Genomic DNA, 10850 nt, shown 5'->3' with positions numbered 1-10850 from the left:
GTCCTTCTTGAGCATGTGATCAGCTGGTTCTGGTTGTCAGCAGCAAACTGGTTGATCCACTCTGAGAAGGTGCTATTTAAGAGACTGAGCTGAATTCAGCACCTCCGACTGAGGAAGTCTTTCGGATGAGAGACGAAACGTTTCTACAATTTTTTTGTTTTGTTTTATTTTTTGAATGTCCAAAGGACCAGATTTAACTTTTTTTAGATTTTTCTACCTGGATTATTGAGCATGCATCAGGATAATAGTTATTTTGGATCAGGCCGACTCTGTTGGATTTTTGTCTGCCTTATAGTTCCACTGGTACGTTTCAATGGTGACTCCAAACAGCCAAATTTTTGTGGTCAGCACCGCTGGGCCGAGCTTGTAGCTTCTCCAAGGTTGATTCCTTCCCGCCAATGAGTTTCATGAGCTGTAAGTGGCTTGTGATTCTCAGAAATCACATCCAGTTTATGGCTCAGGTCACACAGCATCTGAGTCTGAGTGTTCAACGCATGGCACATTACATCACACAAGTCGGGAAGCCTTACGATGGCCAGAACAGCTGCTGACGTTTTTCGATATTCCAAGTAACCTATACTATTGCTAGGCTAATTAAAAGTCCCATCTCTGTTGATTCATGTATCCCTGCAACTGCAAGTAGTGATGACTTCATGACCCTAACCCTAACCCTCAAATAAAATTGTTTAAAAATAAATTTTTATATAAATAAAATTATTATTTTTTGACGGCCACACTCTCTGTAGCTGCAGCTTCACAGGCTCCTGGTGTGATACCAGTTTTTAGGAGTTTTGAAATTGACTCCATGCCTGACTCGGTGCCTGACTCCGCACAATTTATGCGTGTGAATTATAGCTGAACCAAACTCGTGAGAATAAGAGTGGATTGGCCACGAAATACAGCAGCGATCAGCAACAAACTCAAATCTATGCTTGGCAGAATGCAGATCTTAAAGTAATCTACCTGGAAGCTGCAGCAAAGGTTCACCAACGGACAGAGGAGGAAGTGTTGCTCCCGGCTTAAGAAGCAAGGTTGACGGGCTGGAATTCTGGTGAGGCTACGTGCTAATGCTAAAACTGGCACTCTCAATACCCTCTCTCTTTCTGTCAAAAGTCAGCTCGTTGGACAACCAAATGGATTTGCTTCATCCGAGAACGAGTGCCTCAGAGGAGATGAGTTAATGTGTGGTGCTTTGCCTCATGGAATCATGGATTAACAGCGACATGCCGGATTCAGCCTTCCAGCTGGATGAAAGACTCTTTTTCGAGCGGATTGTTGCAGCGAGCTAACGGGGAAATCGAGGGGAAGCGGAGTATGCATTTACGTGAGTAAAAGTTGGTGCACAAACTGTACACTGATAAACCATCATTGCTCCAAGGCTTTGGAGCAGCTAACAGTGAAATGTCGACCTCATTATCTACCCCGCGAGTTCACAGTGGCCTTCATAACAGTTGCTTACATAGCTCCGGGTGCAAATGCTACTGACGCTCTGCAGGAGCTTCATGATCTTTTCATCTCGCTGCAGAACAAACACCCTGAGGCTCTTTGTGTAGTGGCTGGTGACTTTAATCACGTGAATCTAAAAGACTGCCTCCAAAAGATTTTACCAGCATGTGGCCATTCCAACATGTGGAAACAACATGTTGGACCGTGTTTACACAAACGTAAAAGATGCTTACAAAACTGAATCACTCCCCCAACTAGGATTCTTTGATCACATCTCAATCTTCCTGGCTCATGCTTACCTGCTCCTGCAGAGACGCTCCAGACGGGTACAAAAGAAAGTTAAATCTTGGATGCAGCATAGTGGCCCCATACTGAAAGACTGTGCTGATCAGCTCTGCAAGGTGCTGGCCAACATCTTTAACTCGTCACTTACCCTGGCAACAGTTCCCACCTGCCTGAAGACCACAACCATCATCCCTGTCCCAAAGAGCTCTACAGTGACTGGTCTGAATATCAGCCCGATAGTCGCTAAACGCTTCGAAAAACTGTTCATAACCCACATCAACACAACCATCCACATCAACGAGGACCCTTACCAGTACGCATACTACAAGAATCGATCAACAGAGGATGCCATCTCCTCTGTGGTCCACACTGTTCTCACCCACCCGAAAAACATGGATGCCTACGTCCATATGCTCTTTGTGGACTTCACGTCTGCCTTCAACATCATGATCCCCCAAACCGTGATGGACAAACTACTCACAGTAGGACTAAGCCCCTTCATTTGCAACTGAGTCCTAGATAGGGATGCATAGATCCACTTTTTTTTTTTATTCGATCCCGATACCTAAATCTGGATAACGGGTGACATTGATACTATTCCGATATCATCATCATTATTGATTTTATAAGAGGTTCTAATAATCTCCTGTACAGGCAAGTACACGTTGTACAAATATATGCATGCATGTCCAAAAAGGCAACTTGAGGTCAATTTTATTAATGTTGGATAAGTTTCAAAGTTGGAATTAAATCCTGCTAACACAAAACATGTTTTTTTATTCCTAGCTTTAAAGTCAGAGTCATTCAGAGTTTTATTGTCATTCCACCGCATGTGGTACATGTGGTGGAACAAGATTATGTTCACAGGGTCCCAGTTACATCCAACAATAAAATGTAAAAAACAGTAATAAGATCTAAGACATGAACTAAGAAAAACATCAGCTAAATATACAAGCACTAATAGCATAAAAACAATTTTATTTTTCAATTCATATGTTTTTTTATGATTGTCTACTGTTGTACTGATAAATATCTCCTGGAGGGTAAATGTAAACTATACCTTGGCTGCAAATATTCAATCAAGCTGTGAAGCAGACAGTCTGATTTCATTGAGCCGCGCTCAGTCAGCTCCTCCAGACGGACAGACTGAGCGCGGCTGACTGAAATCAGACTGTCTGCTTCGGACTGAACGAGAGGAACACACCGCTGAAGGCACGCAGCTCGAACGTCCAACGTAAAACTAACTTTACCACGGTGCCTGGTTAAACAATCCTTGTGCTCTTTAATGTGGTGCTTTTTCAAATGTTTATTAAGTTCTATGTATTGTAGGTCGTGACGGAGCTTCCTCCTCTTGGCTCAGCGGCTCAGCAGACATTGCACGTTGCTGTCTTGCTTTGTGGCGTCTCTAGTGTAAAATACTTCCACACAGTGGACATGTTATGATGAAAAGTTGGTTAGCTGTTAGCCACAGTGCTGCTCAGTATTTACTCACGTTGTAGCTGGCTGCAAATTATGAAATGGATTTCTTGAATGTGAGGCGGGTCTCATTACTCTGGGTTTCATGAAACACGCCTCCATTCAGGAAATCCATTCCATAGTTTGAAGCCAACGTGCAGAGCAGCTGGCAGGGAATCACATGTGGAGACGTTTCAGCAGACACAGACATGCATCATAGATCGGAAAAATCTGATACGTAAATTATGCTGGTATCAGAGACTTATACGGGTACCAGATCATATTGGCCACATCCCTAGTCCTAGACTTCTTAACAAACAGACCACAGTCACTGAGGATCTACAACTTCTCTTCCTCCATCATAACCCTCAGCACTGGCTCTCCTCAGGGCTATGTGCTGAGCCCTCTCCTGTTCACGCTGCTCACGTATGATTGTGCAGCTACCCATCCAGGCTGTCACATTGTAAAGTTTGCAGAGGATACAACGGTGGTGGGATGCATCACAAACAACTATGAGTCCAGCTACAGGCAGGAGGTGGAACACCTGGAGAGCTGGTGCAAGGTGAATAACTCTCACTTCAATGTGAAGAAGACAAAGGAGATGATCGTGGACTTCATAAGGAACAAACACACCTGACACCACCATCCTGATCAAGAAAGATCATCAGAGACTCTACTTCCTCAGACGGCTGAGACGAGCTGGTCTGGAAGCTCAGTCCTCACCTCCTTCTACAGGTGTGCAGTGGAGAGCATCCTGTGCTCCAGCATCAACGTGTGGCATGGAGGCTGCACAGCTGCAGAAAGAAAAGCTTTGCAGAGAGTGGTGAAGGCTGCACAGAAGATGTAGGAGTCAGTCTCCCCACCATCACAGACATCTACACCTCTAGATGCAAGAAGAGGACCACCTGCATCATGAAGGACCACACTCACCCAGCACACACACTTTTTGCTCCGCTCCCCTCAGGAAGGAGGTTGAGGAGCATTAAGTGTAGAACCACTAGACTGAGGAACAGCTTCTACCCTGAGGCTGTCAGACTCATGAATCTCTAACCAGAATAATCACTGTGAAAAACCACATCATGTTGCTGCTGATCTGTTTCATGTTGCTGCTGATCAGCTTCATGTTGCTGCTGATCAGTTTCATGTTGCTGCTGATCTGTTTCATGTTGCTGCTGATCAGTTTCATGTTGCTGCTGATCAGTTTCATGTTGCTGCTGATCTGTTTTATGTTGCTGTGTTTATTCATACTCATCTGCTCACACAGACTCATGTTCGTGCTGCTGTTTGGCGTATTGTTTTTGTACTTCTAGTGCTTAGTGTATTTTTAGTTAATGTTTAATTAAATTAGTTTAATTAGATACATTTTCTCAGTTCATATCGTAGATATTATTACTGTCTATGTTTTTTCTTTTACATTTTATACTTTTGTTGGATGTAACTTGTGTACACAATTTTGTTCCACCACTTGTACCACATGTGTTGCGAATGACAAACAAAGAAACTTTGACTTTGACTTTGAGACCTGTCCAGGTGTCCCTCACCCTTATGCACAGTGACTGCTGGTTAAAGATGATGGATGGATGGATGGATGGATGGATGGTTTTGGTCCCTGCATGCTGGAGTTGTCTTCATTGTTTCAGCTCCTGTTTGCAGTCATGGCTCCGTCTCTGTTTGACTCTTAATTCATCCGTTTTGCTCTTCGATGTTTTAGGTTTCCACACTTCTTCGATGCTTTTCTTTTCTTTCTTGGAGTGCTCGTTTCCCAGAGTTCTGCATGTGGGTCTCCATCTAGCCACCGATTCGTGTGTTCTGGTACTTCCTGTACGTGACGCCACTGTCAGCCGACTACACAGAGTGGACTGGATCACTGATCTAAGAGCTGCCCAACATGAGTTTACGGCACTTTTTTCCCATCACTGAACATTTAGCACCACTTTAAGTCTAAAAGTGATCAATCAGCAGTGACTTTTATTGGTCCACATATTAGCTGTATTTGTTTTATTTTATTTTCAGTGGAAACATGTGTTTGGCTGAATAGAAACGACACAAGATGTGATTTTTGTTCTCAGTTCTGCGCCAACACCGTTAATGTGAAACAGCATGTTTGTAAGAAGGATTCACACAAAACACTTTGAAACAAAAAATATAAATTATTAAAATTCTACAGTTTGCAAAATCTTTCCTTTAACTCCTAAAAACTAAAATCACTTAACCAACCTTCTTTTGCTTTTTGGGTTTCTCTTTCTTCTGCGCAGATTTTGCTAACTCTAAAAAAGAGCACAGGTAAATGAGGATACTTATATTTTGAGTTATTATATGTTAGGAAAGAGGCTTTAGGTTTGGAAATCAAACACTGGGCTTCATATTTACCCACAATAACAACAGGAGGTGTGTCTATCTGAAGGCTCTGAGACACGGCGATGGAAGCGAACGTCTTTTTAGTAGAAAGTCGGTCGTCAACGATCATGTGGGCGAAGCCAATATAAAAATGTACGGCAGCGAAGACGAGGCAGCTGAGCAGCAGCGAGGCGTGCATCTTTCTCTGGAACAAAACAAAGAAGAGGTGCTTGGTTAAAACATATTTTAAACTGTAGCATTAATACAACTTAATTTAAATCATGTTTCTTTATAACAAATATTATCAGCTTCTTGTGGTTATAGTTTTTGTGTAACAGCTTCACGTGAGCAGTTGCAATAAAAATGATGCCACTAAGGAGCACAAGCCAGTGTATATCTGGTTCTGGACCCAAGCCCGGGTAAATGGTGAAGATTTTGTCAGGAAGGGCATCCAACATAAAACACTTTTGCCAAAACTTTAATGCTGGCTCATAAAAGTGAAATCATACCAGATCGGTCAAGCTCGGGGTTAACAACGACCGCCACCGGTGCTGTTGACAAACAGGGTACTGACAGAAATTGTGCTGCTGTTAGTCGAAGACCACGAGGAGGGAAACATGTCAGGAGACAGAGGAGAAGAGGAAAGTGAAGAATGTAGGACTGAGAGTTGCAACTCTTAAATGTGGAGACAATGACAAGCAAAGGTTGAGAGCTGGCTGACATGATGCTGAGAAGGAAGGTAGATGTTTTATGTGTAGTTGGAGTGGTGCTCGGAACAAACCAGAATTAACATGTTGGTGAAGGAAACAGAGGGGATGAGGAAGTGATGGGTAGGTTTGGTATCAAGGAAAGAAACCAGTAAGGACCAAGAGAATGGAAATGGCTGTAGTCAACACCTATTTCCAAAAGAGGGAGGAGCATAGAGTGACCTATAAGAGTGGAGGAAGGAGTACGCAGGTCGACTACATTCTGTGTAGAAGAGGAAACCTGAGGGAGGTTGGAGACTGTAAGGTTGTGGCAGGGGAGAGCATGGCCAGACAGCATCAGATGGTTGTGTGCAGAATGACTGTTGTTGTGAAGAAGAGAAGAAGAGTCAAATCAGAGAAGAAGACCAAATGGTGGAAGATGAAGAAGGAAGAATGTTGTGAGAAATTCAGAGAGGAGCTGTTAAAGGCTCTGGGTGGTAAGAAAGAGCTTCCAGATGACTGGACTACTACAGCAACAGTAATTAGAGAGACAGGTAGGAAGGTACTTGGTGCGTCATCTGGACAGAGAATGGATGATCAGGAAACCTGGTGGTGGAATAGTGAAGTGCAGGAAGCTGTTCAAAGAAAGAGGTTAGCCAAGAAGAAATATGACAGAGAGAGGACTGAAGAGAGGAGACAGGAAGATAAGGAGATGGGACGTAGAACAAAGAGGGAGGTAGCTAAGGCAAAGCAGAAGGTGTATGATGAGTTGTATGGGAGGCTGGACACTAAAGAGGGCGAGAAGAACTTGAACTGATTGGCAAGATAGAGGGATCAGGCTGGAAAGGATGTGCAGCAGGTTAGGCTTGTTAAAGATAGGAATGGTAATGTTCTAACAAGTGAGGAGAGTGTGATGGAAAGATGGAAGGAGTACTTTGAGGAGCTAATGAATGAAGAGAATGAAGTCAGTTCAATCCGTTTATTTATATAGTGTCAAGTCACAACAGAAGTCGTCTCAGGCACTGAACAGAAATATTCAAATATAAAATAATAATTGAACAGAAACATTCATGTATAAAATAATAATTGAACATTATTTATCTGAGGAGCAGCTTTGAGTTTAACTCCATCACAGAACTCTCATGTTGAACAAGCATGAAGGCGACAGTGGAAAGAAAAACTCCCTCATGAGGAAGAAACCTTTAGCAGAACCAGGATCAGGACAAGAGGACCATCTGCTTCGACCGGCTGGGTTTGGTAGGAACAGATACACAATGGCAGGTCAAGAATCACATGTTAAGATAGAAATAGTATCAAATGAAAACTTCAGTTTTAGTGAATCATTTAAGGAAATGAGGTCAGTTTGTCCTCTAGTAGTCTAAGTCTATGGTTGTATAACAAGCCAACCCAAACTATAGGATTTATCAAGAAGGAAAGTCTTAATCCCAGTCTTCAAACCGGACAATGTGTCAGCCTCACGGACAGAAACTGGAAGTTGGTTCCTCAAGAGAGGAGCCTGAGAACTGGAAGAGCTTCCTCCCATTCTGCTTTTGGAAACTAGGAACCACAAAGAGTAGAGATCATAGAAACTGTGGACCAGGATGTGGGAAAGATCAGTGAGGGTGAAGTCCAGAAAACTCTGAAAGAATGAAGAAGGGGAAGGCAGTAGGACCTGATGACCAGTGGAGGTTTGGAAATGTCTTGGAGAGATGGCAGTGAGGTTTTTGACTCAAACATTCAATGACATATTTGAGGGTGAGAAAATGCCTGAGGAATGGAGAAGAAGTGCTGGTGGCCATTTTTAAGAACAAGGGTGATGTACAGAGTTGTAGCAACTACAGGGGAATTAAGATGATGAGGCACATGATGAAGATCTGGGAGAGAGGTGTGGAAGTAAGACTTAGACAAGAGGTGACTATCTGTGAGCAGCAGGATGGTTTCATGCTGAGAAAGAGAAAGAGCACCACAGATCCATCTTTGCTTTGAGGATGATGATGGAGAAGAACAGAGAGGGTCAGAAAGAACTCCATTGTGTCTTTGTAGATTTAGAAAAATCATCTGACAGAGTGCTGAGGGAGGAGGTGTGGTGTTGGATTAGGAAATCTGCAGGGGCAGAGAAGTATGTGGTACAGGACATGTATGAGGACAGCAGGACATGTATGAGGACAGCAGGACATGTATGAGGACAGCAGGACATGTATGAGGACAGCAGGACATGTATGAGGACAGCAGGACATGTATGAGGACAGCTGGACATGTATAAGGACAGCAGGACATGTATGAGGACAGCAGGACATGTATAAGGACAGCAGGACATGTATAAGGACAGCAGGACATGTATGAGGACAGCAGGACATGTATAAAGACAGCAGGACATGTATGAGGACAGCAGGACATGTATAAGGCCAGCAGGACATGTATGAGGACAGCAGGACATGTATGAGGACATCATGTGATGTAGAGTTGTTGTAGGTAACCAGGAAAACCCAGAGTGGACTTTTAGTGGTTTGAGTATTCTATTAATCAAGTGGAATGGATTTGTTCATGAAGAAATAGAAGGGCTGTGTGAACTATGTCATGGTAATCCAACATTTTTCAGTCAGGACATCTGGACAGTTTTTTTTTTTTTTGTGCTGAATCGTTTCGCCTTTGATCCAGAAGGCTTCATCAGTCAAGGAAACACACAGAACTGATTCTTCCCCCAACAGATTACTCCAAAGTGGAACAAACTGTCCAGATGTCCTGACTGAAAAATGTTGGATTGTGTACCTGGACTACTGAGCTTGGACTTTGTTGGTTATTTCATGGTAAATGTGGGGGTCTGAATGAATATTTTTAAACGTGAGGGGGACATGTCCCCTGCACGTATAATTGTTGCGACGGCTCTGGTGAAAGGGTTAAATCATTGTCACTGCTGAGCTCCGTTTTTCTTCCGTACGTTTTTCGACACGTAACTCGTTCCTCTGTTTTTGATCTGTTTCAGGTCGTGCATCAAATTGTTCAGCTCATTCAGGACATTCCTGCTGTGGCATTTGGTATTTGTGCAATTTTTACTTTTAGGTCATTTTAACTATTTTTGTCAGCCATGTTTTTCTCGATGAAAATGAACGGAGCTCTTCACGTCCTTCAATCAGTTTGAGCTGTTTGTGTTTTACGGCTCGTTACAGATGTTGTTCTGGATCCTTCTTTTTTTTTTTTGCTTCCTTTTGCTCCTTTCAGCTTTTTTATACTTTTCTCAGCTTCTTGCTGCTCGTTTCATTATTATTTTGCCAACTTTTTAGGAAATTTTCAACAATTTTTTTTTGCTAATTTCCACCTTTTTTGTTTCATACCAATAATTTTAACTTTTTATAATCATTTTCATCTCTTTCTGCCTTTTCAATTTTTGTTTCAGCTAATTACAGATTTTTTCTGCTGATTATTTTTGCTAATCACAGATTTTTTTGTCATTTTTTCAGTCTATTTCAGCTCATTTGACACATTTCTGTCGTTTTTCTGCCACTTTCTGCTTTTATTTTCTTGCTTTCAGCAAACGCCAGATGTTCAAATAAATCCCGCGTTAACAGTTTATTCATGAAACCGTTGGTTTCAGCTTCTGCAGCAGCTTTCAGCAAAAACAGGTCAGCAATGAGTGTTCTCATTGCTTTTCACAGGAAATGACATTTTTCTAGTTGTCTTGCTTAATGTTCGCTCAGAGGAGTGTTTCACTATCAGACTCTCGTTGAAGTGACTTTTTTCTGTAAATTGGCACTAAATAATAAAAATAACGTGTAATGAAATAGTTGATAATCCCGGTGTTTCCTTCTGCTGCATCTCTTTGGAAGGAGCCGGATGAGGAGGATCAGGAGTCTGAAGATTTATTGTGGGAACTTGTGGGGTTGGAAGGTATGAGACCCTGGAGCAGACCCACAACATTTGTATATTATTTGATGAGGTGAAGCCACAAAATCCTTCTGAAGGTTTAAAAGACAGGGAATTCAGGACATCTGGACTTCATTCCTGCCTTTCTGCAAACATGAACCCAACCACAAACTGGTGGCAAAAAAAAGAATAAACTGCATCTCTAATAACAAATCCTGTTACATGTCAGGTCTCAGAATGAGTCCTCGAGGCTCAATGAGACTAACCTGTAGAAATAAAGGTGGAATAAAAGATCAAAAGGTCTATTTCTGCTTATTACTGTAAATATGACAAAACACAAGGGTTATTTTTTTTTCCCCAAAGCGTAAAAATTTCTGGTCAGTCCATAATTATGTGTTAATACTCCACATTTATTATTTCTGAAATCTAGTGTTTGTAAAGACACTGAAGTATTTGCTGCACATGAGCTGATGTTTTTGTTCTGCAGCTGTCAGGTTTTAAACTGCTCCACATTCATTCCATCGCGGTGCGAACTAGAAAATTATACAAAACAGAGAAAAAACTGGACGAGGACCGGACGAAATAAAGACGTCAGTGAAAAAATAGTTTATAACAGCAGTGTCCATGTTGTTTTAGTGGAGTGATCCGAGACTCCAGGAGTTCCTGTGTGTTTTCTGGATTAAAAAACGTCTCCATCCATCCATCCATCCATCCATCCATACATCCATCCATCCATCCATACATCCATCCATCCATCCATACATCCATCCATCCATCCAT

At 42.2% G+C, this 10850-nt stretch overlaps 1 protein-coding gene across 1 annotated transcript in view; it reads right to left on the bottom strand.

Moving 5' to 3' along the window:
- asip1 (agouti signaling protein 1) overlaps positions 1-10850 on the bottom strand; it is a 14632-nt gene that overhangs the window by 1905 nt on the left and 1877 nt on the right. Inside the window, exons 2-3 of the mRNA XM_037679756.1 lie at positions 5557-5728; positions 5404-5453 (exon numbers count right to left, since the gene is read on the bottom strand). Coding sequence (XP_037535684.1) covers positions 5404-5453; positions 5557-5722 — 216 coding nt within the window. The 5' untranslated portion in view covers positions 5723-5728. The remainder of the gene's footprint in view (positions 1-5403; positions 5454-5556; positions 5729-10850) is intronic.

Source organism: Nematolebias whitei, chromosome 7 (genome assembly GCF_014905685.2).
Source record: "Nematolebias whitei isolate Nwh7 chromosome 7, NemWhi1, whole genome shotgun sequence".
Lineage (NCBI taxonomy): Eukaryota > Metazoa > Chordata > Actinopteri > Cyprinodontiformes > Rivulidae > Nematolebias > Nematolebias whitei.
The sequence above is the reverse complement of the archived record's forward strand: the minus strand, read 5'-3'. Positions and strand labels throughout refer to the sequence as shown.